At 33.3% G+C, this 22563-nt stretch overlaps 2 protein-coding genes across 2 annotated transcripts; one reads left to right on the top strand and one right to left on the bottom strand.

Annotated features, from left to right (window-relative positions):
* Positions 1 to 8739: 8739 nt before the first annotated feature.
* LOC107855936 lies at positions 8740 to 10046 on the top strand. The gene is made up of 2 exons (XM_016700938.2): positions 8740 to 8958; positions 9485 to 10046. The coding sequence occupies exons 1-2, from the start codon at positions 8853 to 8855 to the stop codon at positions 9769 to 9771; spliced, it is 393 nt and encodes a 130-aa protein (XP_016556424.2). The 5' UTR covers positions 8740 to 8852; the 3' UTR covers positions 9772 to 10046.
* Positions 10047 to 12282: 2236 nt separating this feature from the next.
* LOC107855941 (universal stress protein PHOS34) lies at positions 12283 to 17974 on the bottom strand. The gene is made up of 4 exons (XM_016700943.2): positions 17553 to 17974; positions 15153 to 15256; positions 14842 to 14960; positions 12283 to 12501 (listed from the first exon to the last, which is right to left on the bottom strand). Exons 1-4 carry the CDS (start codon positions 17785 to 17787, stop codon positions 12405 to 12407), a joined length of 555 nt encoding a protein of 184 aa, XP_016556429.2. The 5' UTR covers positions 17788 to 17974; the 3' UTR covers positions 12283 to 12404.
* Between the last annotated feature and the right edge of the window lie 4589 nt (positions 17975 to 22563).

Genomic DNA, 22563 nt, shown 5'->3' with positions numbered 1-22563 from the left:
CCTTGCCATCGGAGTAGGATTATCGATATCAAATCCACACAAACTAGTGATCACTATATAAATCAGCCTCAGGCTCACTCCTATGGGGGCACGTAGTTCTAGGAAAGTAAGGCCGCTTTATATCTCCCACTCGGTGCTAAAGATTTCTCCCGGACTTAGCTCAGATCATTTCAAAGACAATCCACAACAAAAAAATTTCAGTAATATATAAATATACATCGGGAGCCATCATGCTTCTCATCTATCAAAATCAACCACGTTGTGGAATTCTTTCACACTCGAGTTCAAAACAACTCCATTAAGACCAAAAGGTCAAATCATTCAAAATATCTCAAATATTTAACATCAAAGTGCTTATAACACACACTTTCTCAAAAAAACACAATTTTCAATGGGGATTCATGACCCAAATATCAAAATCATGATAAATATCATTCAAGATTCATGCTTTATATCACCACACATGTAAATTCATCTTTCAAAATCATAAACATCAAGATTTGATAATAATCATCATAAGATATGGGTTCATGCTTCAAATTCATAAAAATCAAATAAAAATCACGCATTTGTAAAGAAAATTACTTTTGGGCACAAGAACGAAAGAGAGTTCTTGTTGAAAAACCCCACACACCTTGAATGATGAACTTTAGATTGATACTCGTTTTTGAGATGTTAATCGTTCCTTTGACTGATGGTTCTTAGAGTTATTGAACTAGGAACTTGGAATCTTGAATAAATTTGCAGAATTAATGGTGAACTTTGGAGGTTCTTGAAGTTGGATGTAGGAGCTTAGGGTTTTCTTTTTGAGGGAATTTGATGAAATATAACATATAGTGCTTCTAATAGGCTTTAATATAGGGTTTGGATGGATTTTGGGTGAGGGGGAATGACCAAAACGCCCCTAAAAGTCAAATAATTCTCGAATCTGTCCTTTGATGGACTGTGTTGATAGTCTGAAGTAGATCAACCATAACGTTTTACTCCGATATCCAAATTGGATGAAACTAATTTCATTAGAAAGAGAACTCTCATATCTTTCCGTTGATATATAGTATCTCACCCAGATCATTGCGTATGAGGAGTTATGATCGTTTGAAGTTGACCCAAAAATTTACTTTTGATAGGTTGAAGTAGATCGACCATAACTTTTTGCTCTGATAGACAAATTGGATGAAACCAATTTTATCGGAAAGAGGACTCGTAGAGCTTTCCGTTGATATATAGTAGATCACCCAGATCATTATGTACAAAGATTTATGATCGTTTAAAGTTGGAGAAAAATACGTCAGGCCTCAGTACTTTTTCCTGCACGTTTTACTGTTCACTACTATTCACGATTCGATTGGAATGTTCATAACTCGTCACTCGGGTGTCCGTTTTGGATGATCTACATATCTTTGGAAATCTTATTCAATACTCTATGCAATGGTGGGTCATAATCTAAGACATTCCTCACGGAAAATTTATAGTTCATTCTAGAAGATAAAATCCAACACGTTTACGCACAAAATTTCAACAAATTATTTTTTGGGGTATTACACTTTTCCAATCCGTAATGCCACAATAATGAAGCATAGCGTGCACATTAAATTGAAGCATCAAACCTACATGAATGAACTTGCAGCCCGTCACTTAATATTTCTACTTAGGCACACACAAAGACGCCGCAGTCCCTGATTTCAAAAAATAAAAAATGAAATAATAATCAGTACATTACTTATAACATTGTTATACATGAAAAATAAACTGTAATTTACTTACAAACTATCAGACGCTTGTTGTGGGATGTTTTGCACATAGTCATCATCAAATGGGATTTCATTGACAAAACTAGTTTGCTGAGTAAGCTTCCCTTTGTACGCTTCAAGTGATGGTCAGTCTGTTCGTTCGGTCTTTTCATAAAAGTCATTGTTTGACAAGTAAGTAGGCAGCATCACTGCAAGCTTTTGTATTTCAATTAGTGGTTCTTTTTTCTTCTTACTTGACAGTGAGTCATACACACGTATCAATCTTTTCTTCAAGACAAACACAACCAATACCCAGTAAAATTCTTTTCCGCAGTTAATTAAAACATATACCTCATCAACAATGTACCATGGTAACCCAGCAGGCATACAAAATTCATGAATTATATTTGCAATAGCATCTTTATTCTTAGCCACCACAATTGATTCTGCATAGTCTTGTTGTATGGATAGCTCAACTGCCGGTTCCCCTAGATAATATTGAGTATGCGTCTTCTCAACATATGTTTTAAAGAAACAGCTAGTCATTGTATATCTATAATTATCACCCAGCTTAATTTTTGATTTCTTTCTCAAGTGGTAGAAGATCATATCTAAATGCTACAAGTGAAAATAGGGTAACAAAGTAAAAACGATTGAAAGAAATCCCTAGCTTCATTTTTGATTATTTAAAGTAAGTCAAATGCAATAAAGCATGCAGGACTGACAATACATGTATGATATAGAGTTATGCATCCTTAAAGTTGATAGATTTTATATTTTAGTACTTGATGTAATAAAATTTAATTAACCCATAATTAAAACATATATGATATGGTGTTAATTACATGTATGATATACAGTTATGCTGGTGTTACATGTTATTATACATGACATGTTGATTAAAAATGAATAACTGATAATGAAAAATACTGCATGTATGATATGTTATTATACATTGGTTAACATGTATGATAAACATTAACTATGTTAGGCAGTGCTAGTACAACATGATAAAATTTACAAAAATGTAATACAACATTGAACCTAGAATATTAGTATTTCAGATTACATTTTAAAATTAGACTTCAAAATAATTTAGAGCATATTGCAAAAGTAACAGAAGTTGTACGTTGTCAGATTTATGTTATGGTGTTGTAGAAAATTAAGTATCAGCAAAAGCACTTATGATATGGATCATATTTAGATTAAGTTACCTCATCGTTCCAGCGTGTCTTGCATTCGGACATCAAGTAAAATCATTCTTGGACTTTGGGTGTGCAACGACAAATTTCAATTGTGGATAACCTAATCCCGAAGCATTTAGTCGATAGTGGTTGTCCGTTTCTTTCCTGAAAAAACATCATTTACTACACATCACAAATATTTATGATGACATAGTATTGTTAGAAAAAAAAAGAATATCAAATTTCTTACTTGGCAAAATGAGTTTTCAGTAATCCTACGGCAATCCACTGGGAGTAATTGATCATCAATTCGTTCAGAAAATCTTAGTTAATGGTGTACCCATCAAAAGCATACTTCAGTTTCTCCTCTTTATGGGAATCGCCCGTATCCTTAGAGCCAGAACCATACTTTGAAATGTACGGTGACCTTAAAACCCTGGACTTCTTTCTTTCCCTTTTGGCAGGTGCTTTTGATTTTGAGGCTTCAAGCTCTTGAACCTGAGCATCAGGAAAGTCAAGTGGAATCTGACTGTCCGAAAGGTCCCATTGACTTTTGGTCATTTTGTTTAAAGCACCAACATCCAATGACTTTGTAGTCGAAGGTGTTGACAGACCAAATAAAATTGTATCTATAGCTGCCTGTATTGAATCAGTTATTGTCCCACCAACTTCATCCTACATGAACACATAAGAATGTGTAGTGTATAGATACAATATCTGAATGTATAACTATATTAATGATTACGACATTTATGTCTAAGGTGAACGATACTTGTTATTACATATACATTAAACGTAATTCTACATGTATAATGTTATTCATTCATTTATACAAAACAATTAGTAATGTGGATTAATTATCTTTGCACTAAAAAAATCAGTGCCTAACCATCAATTTTTAGTACATTTAGTTAATGTCCTTTCACAAAATTTTTTTTTTGTAATAGATAATACATAACCAAATTACCATAATCAACATGTTTAAGTAATGAGTTATCAGGAAATCATGATCACCCAATGTGCATCAAGTGTAAAACTACTTCTTAAGAGAAAGACTGTACAACAATGTTAGAAATCATGACAGCATCAATATCCGAAAAATTTGATTTGCACCGCAGAAATATTAAGTCCCAGTACGTACCTTTACAAGGTTGAACACGTAGATAGATATATTTTGTAAAAAAAATTAATATTAAGGACCAAAAAATATCTGCACATCTTTCATGTCAGTACATTACTATTTTTTTAAATCCACTTCATGACCATCTTCCTTAGCGATTACATTCACATCCTATATTAAATAACAATTATCGTGTGTGAACAGTTATTCAAAGTATAAAATAAAAGATTGAGATGAAGTTTTATACCCGTAATAAGAAATTTCTATCTGTAATAGGTGCATATGAATATATAAATCTATCAGTAATAACAAATGATGTCATAGGTGATTCACAAACGATTTTATATCAGTAATAACATAAATATGTATGATGGTATTCATAAACTACAAGCTTTATGTTCAAGAAACTGTTTGTATGTTGAATGTATGACTCTTTTTTATACATTCGATTGAATGTTTTATGAACATTTAACTGCCCCAATATGAAGAAGTTAGTAGAAACTACATGTGTATAGAAACATTTTGTAGTAATTAAGCAATATTAGGGACATAAAAATATCGGCAAATCTTCTACATCCGAAATATTTTTTTTTCAATTCTTCATCGCTACCTTCTTCTTCATATGCCATAATCTCATCCTATTAGGTATGTGATAATTATCATCATCCAATTTTCATGAAGACAAAAATTTGTAGTTATTAAGACAACTGTTAAACAATGTACAAAATATTGAAAGCATAAAGATTCAGACAACTTTATATTCAACCGATAAGGTTAATATCCTTTTTTTCAACCAATAACAGAAGCTACATTTATATAGACATATATTGTAGAAAAAAAGAACTTGATGTACAAAAAAATACCTCCAAAGCTTTCAAATCAGAACAGTCCTCGTTTTTCAAATCATCCTTACAACCTGTCTCTTTGTCGTCCGCATTCACATCCCAAATTAAATAACAATAAGCTTTAATGAACAGTTATTCATAAACTTGTTTTAGGTGATTCAAGAATGATGTTATTTAAGTAATTATAAATGACATGCATATTTATGAAGATATTCATAAATAACATGTATTTTGCTGAAGGAAAAAATAGTATGTTTAATGTATAACTGATCATTATACATTCAAGTTAATGTATGATGAAAAATGAAACTGCCAAAATTTAGTACATAACAAATATTAGGGAAAAAAAATACCAGCAACTATTGCTCTTCAAGAATGTGCTGCTTATTAGATTCTTTATCACGAGACTCTTCTATATCGTTGAGTGATCCCTTATCATAATCTTCATGTTGTATTAAAAAGAAACAACATTTGTTTTGATATGGTAATTATGTAGAGTTATAGTAACACAACAACATAATTGATAAAAAAAGTACATGCATATCCTCCTTATATGGACTCTCCTGTTTCTTGGATCCGTCTTCTTGACTTTGTTGTTGTTCATCAATTTTCTCCTCCTATATAACACGAATAATCTGAATGTATGAACATTTCATCAACATTAGACAAAATCTAATGAAATTTAAGTGTTATACCTGTGATTGTTTATCTTCTTCATTCTTCAATGCTTTGACGACCTCAGCAATTATTTTTGATATTAGTGTAACCAGTTCAGCCATTATTTCAGCAAACTTATAACGTAATGAAAAAAAAAAGTTCGTAGAAACACATCATGCTATTAAAAAAAATCAAAAAGAAAGTAAGCTTACACATTTGTTGATGTAATTCTTTATTTCATCACCATCTAAATTTGATTTAGAAGTCCCTTCTGGCTATGTGAAAGATGAAGGAACAGACTTGTGCTGGTGACTCTGAGGAGACACACCAATTTCTCTATGATGATGATGTTGAAATTCAGACACACTAATTTCTCCTTTATCTGTTGCATCCTTTTGCATTTCACTATACAAACCAGACACATGATGTACTGGATGGTTACGTCCAAATGTATCATCATCCATCACCGCTGGACTATCTTGCTGGAACATCACAGTTTTTCTTCTCTTTAAAGGTTGGTCAGGTGATACAGGCGAAGCAAAATCAGCCTTTATGAGAATTTTTTGCGGTGGCATAGTGCTAAAATCACCAAATTCTTTAGCAATGGTACCGACAAGCTGTTGAAATTCATCTGTTGTCCTTTTCAACATTCTAGCAACGGATGTTGAAGCAGAAGTTATTGGATCAAATGTCTCAAAATCATCATAAAAGGACAAATTCAACCTACTAACTTCTTTGGTTGTAGGTTGTATATTCTTGTACGAATGCTGGAAAGAATAATTTTAAAATAAAATATTTGCAAATAAATAAAACGACTTGAACAAACAAAATAAGTACAAAGTTAAACAATTACCTTACTGAACATGCCAGACATAAAAAATTTGTACTTAGGCCTTATACACTCCACAGACCAGTTTAGTATTCTTGGGATTACGTTTCTCTGACGGACAACCATTTTTTATTCTACTCGGAACAACACTCAAACATCCAAACATTTAGAACATGCGACATTCCACCCAATGAATATAACTGTTTTGCGATATTGAAATCCTGCTGCCAGGAACTCATTAACTTTTCAAATATGATCTTCCCCCATGGAAAGTGAATGTACCGACCGTCCTCGACCATCTGAAAGTGCGCAACACTGATTGGTGCTTCCTTATGCTGAGAAAACATGAATGTATGAATAAAGAATAATATCGCCAGCTTTAGAGCATCTTCAGCGTTATCAAAGTTTTCCATCTACACACGTGTTGTCAGTTTTGACCTAGTTATTGCTCCTTTATTGTCGAAAAAATACTTCGACATCTACCCTGATTTTGATGATGAAGTATACATATAATCATCAATATTACTGATACACTTAAGACCGATAATAATGGCAAATTCAAGCATTGTGAATTTGAGGATTTTTCCTTGTACCCAAACATGAAGCTCGTCCTTATTATCCTGCTGAATTTCAAGCATGAGTAGACATTTTGAAATCTGTCCTATCTAGTTGCACCGTGACAAATCCAGAAATATGTCAAAAATCAAATTTCTAAATGCTCCTAAAACATTCTCTCCAAAATATTCTTTTATCTTTTCCCCCGAAAGCACAGTTACATAAGCTCCCCATATGCAATGGGTATGGTGGGACTTTGTCAATTCGGTATTTCATGTCCTGAAAAAAAATATATAACATAATTAGCTAACAGTTACACATTGTATGAGGGTCATTTATACTTTCAAAAACTAAATAAGACCCACATTAAACAACTGTTAATCATGTATGAGGGTAACTTATATATTTACAAATAAATTGTTTTAGTGTATAATAAATCCAGGCCAATATATACACTACAGTAATACATGTATGAGGTTAACTTATACATCTGAAAATTAATATAAGCTGTTATACATGTATTTACTTATTCATTAACAAATAACTTGCATTAATGTATAATAAAATCAAACCCTAACCACTCTAGAGTTACACATGTATGATGGTAACTTATACATCTAACAACTTCTTATTATACTCTAAAAAAAACTACATCTAAACATGTATGAGGATAACTTATACACCTAAAAATTTCAAAGAAGATCATAATTAAACAACATATACAAATGTATGATGGTTATGCATACATCTAACAATTTATATAAGACCAATCATAAACAACAATTACACATGTATGAGGGTAACTTATACATGTCAAAATTAATATCAGCTTTATTAAAATGTATAACCTTTAGAAAAATATTTCAGAACACCTACATTATACATTACTGTGATGAAAAAACTAATGTATCATGTCTTATTATACATATGTCAAATTATACCTAAACTCATAATAAATACCTACAGAAGACGTGATCAGCCGGAATCTTCAAACTTCTTTTACTTGCTTTTGAACTAGACTTCTTCGATTTAGAAGCGAGCTTATCCCTCAATTTCTTCATTGTAACGGGATCGTTTCTGTGCTTTGAGCGATTCTCTGTGAATTTCGAATCCTGTTCAGCAAATGTACCAGGAACAAATCCAAGTGGGATATCTTCTTCATTTGCATCTAACTGAGTAATTCCTAAACTAAAACTTGGAGGATAATCCATTACCAATTAACACTATTTTAACTTAACAGTAGTGTTGAATCGAAGTACAAAACAAGAAAATCAAAGATCTAACTTGTACTATATGAAAAATAACGAAAAAAAATAAACTACTTAACTTGAATATGATTGAAGAATACTATAATTTGAACATGCAAAAAAAAAATAAAAAACAAAAAACCCCTGAATTGGTAAAGTTGAACAAAAAAAAAATCAAAAAATTAATTAAGTATATTATTAAAAACAATTAAATCTTGATAACTTACAATTTAATAACCACAAGGTAGCGGTTACTTCAAGTTTACCGTAAAAGAGAGGTTTCAAAAATGGAGTAAAAGTCGGCTTGATAATGGGAGCATTAGCGAGTAAAAGACGGAAGCCAAAATTGGTGTTTAACATGTATAATATTTAGGAGAGAGAAATTACCAAATAAAGAGATTTTTGCAATTATTTTAGAATTTATGTAAATACTTTACCAATTGAGGATTTAATGTAATTATGTAACTTTAATTTGTGTATATATGTAATTTTTAGTAATTTTAATTTTTTTCCTTTTTTAAAAAAAAAGTGATATCTTAAAATGGCTGATGAAATTGGGCTCTAGTTAAGCAAGTCCATAGAGATTAACCCTAAGGTAAAACCTCGCCATTTGGTAAAGTAACTTTCTTGAGGCTTACCTATTTTACCTCAAAAGTGAAAACCCCTTCCCCATACTAAAGCAGCCATGCCCGGTCTCATCGTCGAACCCGAGAAGAAGCTTCTGGAAGACCACCTCTACGATGACGTCGATGATTCCGACGATTCCGATGATTCTGACGATGACAAGGAAGGTACTCGTTCATGTCCTCATATACTTTTAAAGTGGTCCTGTGATGGGATATTTCCTGGTTAATTTTGGTACTAAATTTTATATGTATTAATTTATCCCAGACTAATTTACACTATCTTCCAAACATTGGATACCCCATATATCATGGGATTAGTTTATACCACCTCCCATGTAGTCGACTATAATATCTGGATAATTTTGTATACTTTACCAAACACCCTTTAGAACACTGCCCAAGGATGCTAGTTTAAATACTAGTATTAGCTATTCCGACCGCACTCCTTTGAGATAGATCGTGTGGTATTCACAGTCAGTTTATAATTTTGAATCTTGAAATTCCAGCGGTACCACGTAAATTTGGACAGAGGGAGTAGTGATTATAGAAACTATTTGGCGTTATGTTTTTGGTAGTTTTAACAATCTTACTGCTTGGTGCTTGTCTGTTTTGAAAACTTTGTTTGAAGGAGAAACAGATGAACTTGCATTTCGATTTACTGACCGCACGACCATGCATTTTGAAATTGCAGAACAGAGCTTAAGGGAGGAATTGGCTGAACTTAGAAAGGAATTGGCTGCTATTAAAATGATGGTGGCAGATAACTTAAAGAAGATCTTAATGGTAGAATCTCTCACCAACAAGGTCTTAGAAATGTTAGCTCAGTATTCACCTGGTCCAACTCTCGCATCCATCACGGTGGACACTGTAGCACCTAAGCCTGATTCCATCTCCTCTTCACCTGCACCTGCACCTGCACCTGCTGCCATCCCGCCTGTTGCGGTGGGAAACGCGCATATGCTAGATGCAACTGCCTAGCGGGAGTTGTTTCACCCTACTTATATTTGTTTTTGCTTGCACTGTGAATAATGCATTATTCTAAGTGTGGTGGGGTGAGTGAATTAAATTTTTGTTGATAATCGTAATTAATTGGCTATGTCTTCTTCTAGCTAAAATAGTGCTGCTGACTTGCTGGGAAAAATTGGAACTAGGATGCATGATGCCAATAGTATTACTAAGTCTGGTAGCTACTACTATTGTATAGTCAACCTTTTGTCTTATAATATTAGTAATCCTTTTGTTCCAGTGGTAAAGTATTCAATATTAAGTATCCTTTTCCACCAAAAAAGAAAGAGAAAAAGAGTGACCCCTCTTCATTTCTTCTTGCTTCCTTTCGTCATTTGCCTCTTTTTTTTCTTTTTTTTTTTAATGTTTCAGTTCAAATGTTTTTTTCAAATATCGTCCGTCACCCTGTAATATAATTACGTTTATGTATTTCTTATGTTGTTACAGTTCCAATTTTTTTAATTTGGTCGTAGTCCTTTTTGATATAATAATTATGGAATAATAAATTTCTTGGGTTTCTTTGAGTCACCTTACTTTCCCAAGAACAAATTTCGTTTTGAATCAAGTACTATTATTTCCAGGTTAGTAAAAATGAAAACAGACCAGATGGGCTAATTCCTCACATAGAGACCCTAGAATACTGGTAAAAAGCTTGAGATGATTGATTAGAAGAATAGTTAAGGACGTGATGCTAAAAATTAATCCAAATGCAATTGTTATAGAGTCCTGGGTTCCACTTGCATTGGTCGAACATTAATTTGCACATTATAATCGACATGATTGTGAGAAAGACCTTTGATTAGCGCTCTCAAGGGAATTAATCATGACCCTCTTGCATTGTTAGTAGTTCATTGTTGAACTGTAAGCGTTACCCACCAGATTAGGATCAGTTCCTCGAACACCTTTTACAGTAACCAGCGACAGACAAGAACTGACACGTGCAGAAAGTAAATGGCACAAGATGTTTACATGGAAACGTCTTTGCTCGAAGGAGTAAAACCACTACCTACCTCGGTCTCAACCACTTCATTATCTTCGAGCAATATTGAATACAGGCACCGTAGTTGCAAGGATTAAACTCTTAATCCTCAAATATTTTGCAACAACTATATTACAAGACACTATCAGCAATAACTCTATTGCTACAAGCTAAAACGACTAACTCTAGCCGACTCAATGTAGACCAACTCTAGTCTTAAAATGTCAACTAACTCTAGCTAACATCTTCATCAAGCATGAGAAAGAAAATTACAGAAAACCTATGTCTTTACTAGGAAGAGTAGGTTTACACTATTAAAAACAAGTCTCAAAGACTCAAATACAACAAGGACTAACAATAAAACAAATTTGGTCGAGCAGGTCTCCGTGGCTGATGAAACCTTGAATGTGAACAAACAAGTGCTTTTTCTAGGAGATGCAAAACTTTGATGTTTTCATTAATCATCCTTTAAATGATTGAGGATTGATCTCGGTAAAAAATCTCATTGATCTCGCTAAAAAATCTGCAAAGCCTGTGCTGCCGTGCCTACCAACTTTCTGACAAAAGTACAAAATAGAGTTGTGATGCTGACTGCTAAAATATGCACGAAATGATCCTGAACCTGCTTCCTGAAAAGTTTGTAATCATCATAGAATCTATGTATTAAAACTGAGAACTAGCAGTAAGAAGTATAAAAGGGGAAATTTCGAATATATACATCCAGTTCCTCTAATTTGAAGTCATTATAACCCAATTTAGATTTACAATAAATATTAGCTCAAAGACATCTAGTCACCTAGTATTACCCATGGACCATGGTAGGCTTCTCAGTTCTCAGGCATTGTAGCACCGATGGCGGTACTGCTAATAGCAGTATTTTTTCTTTCTACTATTTCTTTTAGAATTCTATTCTCGCCTATCCATACTTTTTTTTTTTTTTTCTGTATAGTTTGTAAAACTGTTTGAATTGTGAGGAAACATTTTTAATACAATTTTCAACTTGAAGAAAAGAGTTGAAGAGGCAGTAATACAAGAAGGTGGATGAAGTTGTGACATGATCATATTGAAAATGGCCGGGGTTCAACTCAGACGACAACATGCTTATGAAGGGAAAAAAAATAAGTAAATCAAAATAACAGGAGAAATAAAATATACATAAGTAAATCAAAATAACAAGAGAAATAAAAATATACATTTTATAAAGTAAGACTTGTACAAATAAAAACTTTAAATCATTTATTTTGGGCCCCGACTTTCTTTAGAGAGTGAGCACTTTCTATCCGAGGTGATTAAAAACAACGATAATCACATCAACTCAAAATAAAACTCCCACAAAGTTTAAGCCCTCCCAAAACAAAGATCTACCTCAAGAGGTAATCCTTTATTATGTATCGTCTCTAATCAGATTGTACTATTTTTTCAATTCATAATAGGAAAAATATCAACTACTATAAATAGCTTCTCAAAGACCCTCTGTTGCAATGCTATCAAATAGACACTACATATTTATACAACCTTGATTTATTGATAATAAAGCTCTCCACATTACATAAATTTTACAATCCACAATAAACTTCTATTTATTTCATCAACAACTAAGAAACATCATGCATTGCTTGTTTCTTAATTAGCTACTTTTGGGGTGTTCCTTGGGTGGCTTCACAATAAGAATAGGGCAATGCACATGATGAGCACAATAGTCACTCACACTTCCCAGAAAAGCCCTGCAAAACAAGTTTAATTACTGTGTGAGAGATCATTATTCTTAAACCTTCCAATTAAAAGCAAGCAACTTCATTCAAAAAGAGGAACATTATAGTCAGACACACACGAGATCAACTAGGATGGATGTTTCATTAATATATACACTGAAATTATGTAAAACAAGTACTAAATTTTCTGTTGGTTTTGTCTACAGATTTTCAGTTGAACCTTTTAACATGTCACGTTTTAAAATTTTTTACAACGCTCTCCTTAAAAACAAAGAGTTTACGCAACGCTAAAATTAATCAACAGTGCTTGTTAGATATTTACCAGCAACTATTAGGTGTGGATGGAGTCCAAGAGTAAAACACATGCAAGTTTTTACAGTAAGGAACCTAGGCTTCCAAAGGAGCAACAATATTGGAAGTAAGGAGGCCATGCTCAGTATCAATGTAGTGACAGCTTAGGCTAGATGGGTATAGTGGTGGATCTTTTAAGAGCTTCGATGTCAATGGACACGATGCATGTGGTGCAGTGTTGGAATTAATTCTAAAACTGGAAAAATTGCTAAAGCAGTTGGATGCTACCTTGATCTCTCTTATTCTAAAAGTAAGTAATCCTATTACAAACTAGTCAATTCAGACCAATTTTTCGTTGTAATGTTTAATGTAAGTGCATCTTATAGACTTCGACTCTCTGATGTACTAGCTGCTCTATCAGCACACAAGATGCTTTTGTGAAACACAATTATTTGTTGTGTGTCCTGACCTTTAAAAACCCTACAATAGAAAGACTTCATCTAGATGTTTAACGAAAATAGATTTGAAGAAGGCATATGATATGGTATCATGAAGATTAATTTGTTAAAGAAATGTTGGAGGGATATGGACTTTGTACCAAATTTATTCGAATTCTTATGACTTGTGTATATGCCATTAAATTTTCTGTCAAATTAAATGGCAAAGGTTGTGGGTACTTTGAAGGAAGAGGGGCTTAAGGCATGATAACCCTATTTCTCCCCTACTATTTGTGTTGTAGATGGGAGTATCTATCAAAAATATTAAAAAAGGATGAACGGTGAACAAATTACCTTATTTTAGGTACCATCCTATGTGTAAAAAGATGAAGCTCAAACAACTTACAGTTACAGGATGACACTATGATATTCCATGTAATACAGCTTGTGTGCAAAGAATAATGGAAGCTCCGAGGCACTGGGTGCCGATAACGATTCAATCAAAAATAGAATTGTGAAAACATGCATGGGACTGATCTTAATTTAAGAGTACAGGCTTGGACACACACACGCACATATATATATATATATATATATATATATATATATATATATATATGCAGTCAAAACCTTAACCATATGAGAAGCCTAAAACCTATTTAGGAAGATCCCAAAGCTAAACTGCAATCCAACAACTTTTAAGGTGGCAAGCTAAGAACAATAAGTAGTTGTATGCGAGAAAGGTCACAACAACAATCAATGTGCCTCTTCAAGTCTCCACAGAGTGTCAAATATGTCATAGGAAAATCTACCCTAAATTGCTATCATCACTTTAATCATGTCAATTACCCTCCCTCCCTCCTGTAACCACAAACCTTATCGCTAATGACACACAAACTAAATATGGTTGCTAGATGAGAGTATCTGGCAATGATCAGGTTCATGTTGGTAATGACAAAAGGTTTGAACATTTCCAACGTTAGTGATTTGTACAAGAAACTATCAAATCATTGCATATAAACAAACACCATTCTTATAACAACTCTCACAAGGTCAGGACCTATATATGGTCATCATCTCAACCCCAATTACGACTTTTAAATTAGATATGCTGTTAAAAGGTACCTCAATATGGATAAGCTACATATCTCTACATTTCAAATCAGACAAGTCTTTTGCTAGGATAGAGATACTTCCAAGAGTATGATCTGCCTTAATGTATTTACATATATTTGTACAGGGAAGAGTCGTCTTCAATATGTATAGGCCAGAGATCCCCTTGGAATAGAGAATTTTTTTCCTGTGAAGTTGAATAGAATTATCCTAGCTACACCATAGCTACACCATTGCCAGTCTAGTGGCGGAGCCACGAACTTGATGAAGGGCGTGCACATTTTATTCTCAACTACGTTAAGAGAGTGCAAAATTGAATAATTTTCCAGAGAAGGGTGGTCAGATGCATCTGACCACCCTTCTCTAAAGGTGGCTCCACCCATGATTGCCACTCCTTATAAAGAAGTTTGAACTTATTCAATATTCACATAGGACAATGAAGTAAGGTCAAGTCCCCATCCTATTCCAATCATGTAATGCATTGCCTCAAAAATTGGGAAATAAAATTTACCTTTTAATCTTGCCGAGCCCTCGGCTACCCACTACTAGAAGGTCAACATACAATTCATCAGCAGCTTGACATATCTTATCTTTTGGGTCCCCTTCAAGGATCAGAGTCTCCGCCTTCACCTAAACCAACCATAATATACTCAAAACATCACAAGACCAAGCTTAATAAAAATTTGAGGTTTAAAAACACCAACTAGAAGAACTGAAACTCATCAGCTTAAAAGAAAACCCTCGGTTTTTGACTAATTAACTTTTTATGTGGAGAAATAATCAACAAGAAATTGAGCAAGAAGAAAATGTAATTGAATCTACCATCTTTTGTTTGCAGAGGAGGAGTGCCCGAGAGAGTATTCTAGTTGCATTCTCATGTTGTGATTTTCTCACTGCTTCAACCACAGTAGGGGCAGCAAACACAACTATAAATATAAACAAATTAATACATGTTAAGATCGGGAACTCGAGTGGTTTATGAAGAATGATTTACCTTATGAGATTTTAAGGAAAAGATGAAGCACATGTATTATATATCATCCAAAATTGGGTCAAGGTGGACATTAATTTGTAATATGACCTTCATTTTGACAGTGCTCAAGTAGGCATATACAGGCATAAGCCTATTTGCAAGAATTCTTGGTGGATGATTGAAGTTGGGGACCAAGTTTGAGATGTGGGGTTGGATACATTTTCCATCATGAAAATTTTCATAACTTCATTTTCTTGCGGCAAGTTTGGAGGTCGAGAATTTCTTGATATAACTAAAGGAGTTTACCACAGTTGAGGAGACACCAATTCGAGGGAGATCATTTTATTCTCTGGCCTTCCATTGAACCAATGGATCACAGAGAGTTAGAGTTGGATATTTTTATTTTAATAATGACAAGTTTAGATTATTACTAGTACGTAAGGTAGTCGTATTGTGTTGAAGCTCCACCACAGAGTATTGAATAATGCCCAAAGAAATCCATTTAGGATTCAAATCTTGCTCGAGCACTCGTGGAAGGAAAAACAAGTTTGATTCCATTAGCAAGATTTGTGGAAATAAAGTCCAATAATATCCACATACACACATCAAGGAGAAGTGCAGAAAGTATAAAGTGATTATACTATGGAAATTAAAGAGCATTAGCGATGGTGACACACACGAAAATGTCATATTTTAAGCTTAAACCAATATTTGGAGTTCTAGCCAAACAAGTTCAAAGTGTCAGCTTTTAAACTTACCATACAAATATACATATGAAAGAGCAGGGAGGGTTTATCATGTACTCCCTCTGTCCCTTTTAAAATTGTCATGTTTCATTTTTTTAAAAAGTCAAATTTGACTTATTTTCAAATCTAAATTAGATTAGATTAATTTGATATTCTAAAATCAAAATTTAGATATTTAAAAAAATATGAGAAGTTCACATTTTTCTTTTAATTAAAAAATACCTCTTACAATATTAGTTAAAGTTTATATCATTTGACGAATGGAAGAAGTAGGGTACATGAACTACAACAATTTTTATTAAAAACATTGTAACTGTAAATTCAATTACTCTGTCCGTTCGTTTTTACGAGTCACATTTTAACTTGACACACCTATTAAAAAAACAATTAATAACATGATTATTTTACTATAATACCTTATTAAATGATGTTTGCATATCTTGAAATTAATTTGAAAACAATTAATGCTATGGGTAAAATAGAAAAAAAAAATTGTCTTGAAATTAGTGACAAGTAAAAGCGAACGGAGGAAGTATTGTGTTACATTAATTGAGTGGGATTTTTGTAAGTACTCCTAACTAATCTATTAATCCTCCTCTTATTATTACTCCCCAAGCTATTTGTTTTTTCATGCAAGAGAAGTTAGTGCGGTGTTAAGGTTTGGGATAAATTAAAGTAATCGTTTGGTAGGTGGATTAAGATGAGATATATAATTAAGTTTGATATTAAACTTATACTATATTTGGCCCCAGACTAATTTATAGAATCAGCTAAAAAGAGATAAATCTAGTACCAGATTTAATCTTTAAATGTCTCAATTCATACCTTATCCAATTCAAGATTGAATTATTTTATACTGCCTCCCATATGCTATATGTCAATCCAGGATTATAATGGTATAAGATTTACCCAATGGTATAAATTGATTCAAAAATTATAATTCCAGGATTCTTGTCCTAGAGATGGTTTAGCCACGTACCAAACAACCCCAAGTGTAAGGATCAGTTGGTGAGACGATAAGTTAGTCCGGGATTAATTAACAGTTATTTCATTTTCAAAAAGTGATAAAAATAATATTAGTAATTCAGAAATAACTAATCTTGAAATGAGTTATTTAATACATTTTATTCCAATCAAACATAAAATAAGCTCATCCTAAAATTAATTCTAAAATTATTCCTTTTTTCCTCCTACCAAACAATCCCGAGTTTTGAAAGATGTATATATAGGCAGAAGAGATAGTACTCCTTCCATTTCAAAATAATTAAATTATTGAAATATGACACACATCTTAAGAAAAATGGCAAAAACTTTTGCCCTTTTCAAACTCCAAAATACTAGTAATAATCATTAGAACTCATCCTTGAAAATTTAATTAATGAAGAATAAAATTGAAAAATTTCTCCAACATCTATCTTAATAATAAACGATTCAATTATTTTAAATACTAGAAAAATACTCCAACAATTCAATTATTTTTTAAACGAAAGGAGCAGTACGTACCTGGTCCAGCAGGATAAACCATGGGGCTAAAAGGAAGTTGGACATTAATTAAAGTGATAATATAAGAAGGATTGTTGAGCAAGTGATCCAATGCCCAGTTAAGAGCATAGAAACTCTCTTCACTCTCATCAATAGCCACCATTATCATCTTCCTCTTTGAAGCAGTTGCAGTTGCAGTAGCAGTAGCTGCACTTAATGGAGCAGAATTATTACCTTCACTTGTCTCCGCCTCCATAATCAAATCGATCTCTATATCCTCCTCTCTCTTTTCACACTATTTTGTGCCTAAAATAATGTCGCTCTAAAACTAAACTATATATTAGTATCTCGGGAGTAAGTACAGCCAGCTCATACCTGGAAACAACTAATCCCACCGTTCTAAATTAAATTAACTAATTTTTTAACTTTTTAATATTTTTATCATTAATAATTGTAATTTAGACAAGAAAAATTTATATAAATTTTTATTTTAAAATAAAAAATAAAAAAATCCTACATCTAAAACGGTTAAATTTAAAAAATGAACCTGTAACAGCTTCTACGCGGCGGATAGGCACGCAAGTAGTAGACATGCAAAAAGAAAAAAGTGGCAATTGGACATGCAAAAGCTTGCCACGGTTGCTTCTAATGTGTCAAATGCATTCTTTCTTGCCCATCTTATCCAAACTTAATTTTCTCTTGGGCAAAGGCTATATACATCCTCGAATTTTTAAAAACAATACGCAAATACCTTTTATTACAGTGGAAATCACATACATTTATAATTTAACATCTTAAATTATAAAATATAAATATATTATTTTTTATATATAAAAACCAGATTTTATTTACAAAACATAACAATTCAAGTTTAACAAAAAAATTGACTGACTTTTCGAATATGTTTTCATCGGATTAATTTTTATTTTTTTAATTTAATTTTGATAAATTGACTGACTTTTCGAAATATATATTAATGTGTATTTTTCCTTATATATTTAATTTTTCTCTATCTTAACATTTATTCTTAAATTTCCACCATCTCCTTCAACCTTTTGTTTTCCTTTAACCTATTCATAAATCTTCATTATCGAAAGCTTCACCAAAATGGCACCATTTTTTTTTCTAATACCTAGATATTTATCAGCAATTGATTTTGTCATTGGTCATATTAATTTGTTATTTATGATTTAAAAAATTTTCTAATTTTCTTAATTCTTTCAAAAATGGTGAGTGAAATTCTTCGTTGGAAATACATGAATATATACATTATTGTCTTTTATATTATATACGAATACACGAGTGTATGCAGTTTTTATAAATAAATTGTATTTTTTGTCCTTTTTAGCGTGGTATATATGATGTGTAAGTCATATATATCAATTTCTATATCATTTTCATACAATATTTTTAACAAGATAATTAAATAACTATTTAAAAAATTAATTTCTATACCATTTTAATTGACGTATATCAATTAAAATATATATGTTATACCATTTTCATATGATGCTTTTGATAAGGTAATTAAATAATCATTTCAAGTACTAATTTATATACCATTTTAATTGACATATATCAATTGAAATATATACGTCATATCAATTTCTAGTATAAATTTTAGCCCAATTAAACTTTAGCCTTGATACACTATATTGAACCAAGTAACGAAATGAATGAAAACAGAATAGATGCATTCCCACAATAAATTATCATGCTTGCATTACCTCACACAACTTTCACATAAACAATTCCAATAAGTTTGGCATGAAATTGTAGTAGATTGTTTGATTGATGCTATTCTTATAGAATTTGACACATAAATTAGTGATCTCTTGACAGAAAGATATGAGTACAATATCAGATACATTATTTAAAATTGTCCAATAATTTTTTGTGATTGATATAGGATGCCAGCAACTATGATGGTTGAAACTTTATCTTTGTACTTTAGGATGATTCAACTGAAATTCTGACAGACTATCGTAATGATGGACGACGGGGATGGTAATTGATTAAGGAGGAGCAAAGTAGTAGGGATTGATTATAATGAACTGTTGGCAACTAGGAAAGTTCTTTCTGATATTCAAGCTAGAAATGAAACAATTGAAAAAGAAAGAGATGAATTTGTAGAAGTTGAAATTTTGTGGACTCTACAAAAAGAGTTTAATTATGGTTAGAGTTTTTGGGGCCTACTATTCCTTAAATCTAGCTTGATGGCTACTCAACCTAAATCCTAAATTACGCCTATATAAAGGGGGCAAATATCCTTTAAAGTATCCCACAAATTTATGGGATATTCACAAAGAGATCAACGATAAAGATATCAACAATCTAAAAAGTCTCAATTAATTCATGGGATATTCATAAAGATCAAAACCCTCTCTTCTTGATAATCAAATACATCAAGAAGACAAACCCTCCTTTCATGGAGATCAAATCCAAATGTTCCTACATTCGAGAAATACGTCACTAACGACCCTCGAATTACAGAGAAATTCATATCCAAATCTTCATACATTCGAGAAATATGGGCCTTGAATTACGGAGAAAATCATGAGAATACGCCACTAACTGCCCTCAAATTACGGAGAAATTCATATCCAAATCTTCATACATTCAAGAAATATGACACTCGAATTACGGAGAAAATCATGAGAAAAGAATCAAGGGAGGAACAGATTTGTACCCCATCGTTTATCAATAAAACTGTTGCTTCTTCAAACTTTTATTTGTGGTTGAAGTTTATTTTCCATGAACTAAATTATGTTGAAAACAAATTGGCATGCCCAGTGGAACAATCTCTACCTCTCATCTCAGCTTTTCCAACCGCAAAGTTCAACAACATTGAAATAACTTCCAAGAAGATTAACTCTCAATCAACTGCTTCCAAGGCCGCTGATTCAAGGTTCTCTGCCGAAGTGGAAAGCATCCTTGGTGTTACTTTCAGAAGTTTAGGAGCTGTCACAAGGAGTAAGGCAGGCTTGCCAGGACAACAAATACATCCAGTGTCGTCTGTGCCAACTCCAGTTTTTGGATCCTCAACCCCAAAAGGAGCGAAGTCTAATACAAGTATTTCAGAAGAAGGAAGCAATGTCACAGCATCGTTTAAGAAGACTCTAGCTCTACTTGAGCATTCCGATTCCAAATACTCTAGCGCAAAGAGCGATGGTCACTCAACAAATGCGTCATCTCCACTTACATCACATAACCTGAACACTTCAAAGATCAACTTATATGATAATCCGTGTCACTCTCTAACATCTCCGGTGATCATGCAAGCAATGGTAACTGATGCTTCGTCTATGAAGGAGCAGCTTGCGAATCTGACAAAATCAATTGAAGGCCTGACCAACTATGTTCAGAATTAAAAGGCTAGGATTGATAAGATAGTGGATAGGGTGGAAGGCTTGATAGACGAAGAATCTACCCATGCACCTGGAAAAGCTCCAGAGGTTTATGAGATAGAAAATCCTGTGAAACAAACACCACCGACTAAAGAGGTGCAAGTTTCTGCTGAGGGAATGATCCCAATTGGGCAATTGAGGGAATTTATTGAAAAAACCCTCAAAGACAAATATGATGTTGTCACCAAGTCTTCTCTTGCGTATGCCAAGCCCTACACTGCGAGGATAGATAGCCACAAAATGCCTTCCGGCTATCAATTTCTCAAATTTTAACAATTTGAGAGGAAAGCAAACCCAAAACAGCATGTCGCACACTTTGTTGAGACATGTAATAATGCTAAAACTTACGGTGACTATCTTGTCAAACAGTTTGTTCATTCTCAAAAGGGAAATGCCTTTGACTTGTATACAGATCTCAAGCCTAACTCCATTAATAGTTAGGAGTAATTGGAATACGAGTTCCTGAATCAGTTTTATAGCACAAGGCGTACAGTGAGTATGATAGATCTCACAAATACTCGATAAAGAAAAGATGATCCAGTCATCAACTTCATCAATCGGTGGAGAAATACGAGTCTAAACTGCAAAGATAGGCTCAGTGAAACTTCTGTAATAGAGATGTGCGTCCAAGAAATGCACTGGGGGCTTCTCTACATCTTGCAAGGAATTAAACCAAAATCCTTTGAAGAGTTAGCTACTCGTGCTCACGACATGAAGTTGAGCATGTCTTCTGCTGGAAAGGAAGGAGCGTCTATTCATGACCCTCAAAGGAGAAAGAAAAAGCAGGAACACAAAAGATGGGGCAAGTTTGTTCCCAAAAATGAAAACAAGGAGTCCATGAATATTGATGTGTCTCCTGTGAAGGAAACCACAAAGGTAAGCAAAAAGCAAAGTATGAAGACGACTTCTGGAGCACGTCCAAATTAAAAAACTTTAAAGGAGATGCAAGAAGAAAAGGAATATCCCTTCCTTGATTCTGATGTTGCTGAGATTTTTGATGAACTCCTTCAGCATAAGCTTATTGAACTCCCATAGATAAAGCATCCCAATGAAGCTGGAAGGACCAATGACCCTAATTATTACAAATATCATAGGCTCATAAGTCACCCCCTGGAGAAATGCTTTGTCTTTAAAGATAGAGTCATACAACTGACAAAAGAGAAGAAAATCTTCTTCGACGATGAGACGGCCAGTTCTCATTAAATATCCATCACTTTTGGCTCACTCGACCCAGTCCAACTATGTTTCGGAGAGTATAATGAGGAAATATTAGAGCCCGATAGGTCTTCAGATAACAAAGATAATGATGAAGGTTGGACTATGGTGACCAAACGCAGATGCAAGAAGACGAGTCTGCGAAAGGAGATGTACGAGCAGCCAACCGAAAGAAGAATGGTGAAGAAACCAAAAAAACAAAAGTTGGTTGAACTTACAAAGGGGACGAGGGTGACGGAGATTCACCACCAAAAACCTCGGCGTCCGGTGACTTTAGAGAAATTTTTACCGAGTTGGTTTTGTGTAAAGATTGCCCAAGTCAACCTTGAGGCGTCTTGTTTTAATACCACCAAAGAGGGTACAAAGGGTGAGAATCTACCCATGGAGGTTCCTTCACCTTCCGAAAAGCT

The sequence above is a fragment of the Capsicum annuum genome, chromosome 3 (assembly GCF_002878395.1).
Source record: "Capsicum annuum cultivar UCD-10X-F1 chromosome 3, UCD10Xv1.1, whole genome shotgun sequence".
Lineage (NCBI taxonomy): Eukaryota > Viridiplantae > Streptophyta > Magnoliopsida > Solanales > Solanaceae > Capsicum > Capsicum annuum.
Note: the sequence above shows the minus strand (reverse complement) of the source record. Positions and strands in the feature narration are given on the sequence as shown.

Bases quoted from the DNA above. Each gene is read 5' to 3' on its own strand.
- LOC107855941 (XM_016700943.2), bottom strand. From the start codon at position 17,787: ATGGAGGCGGAGACAAGTGAAGGTAATAATTCTGCTCCATTAAGTGCA. The intron at 15,257-17,552 runs GTACGTACTGCT...TTATATTTATAG, and splicing joins GGTTTATCCTGCTGGACCAG to TTGTGTTTGCTGCCCCTACT. The intron at 12,502-14,841 runs GTAAATTTTATT...CTTGTTTTGCAG, and splicing joins GGGCTCGGCAAGATTAAAAG to GGCTTTTCTGGGAAGTGTGA.
- LOC107855936 (XM_016700938.2), top strand. From the start codon at position 8,853: ATGCCCGGTCTCATCGTCGAACCCGAGAAGAAGCTTCTGGAAGACCAC. The intron at 8,959-9,484 runs GTACTCGTTCAT...TTGAAATTGCAG, and splicing joins TTCTGACGATGACAAGGAAG to AACAGAGCTTAAGGGAGGAA.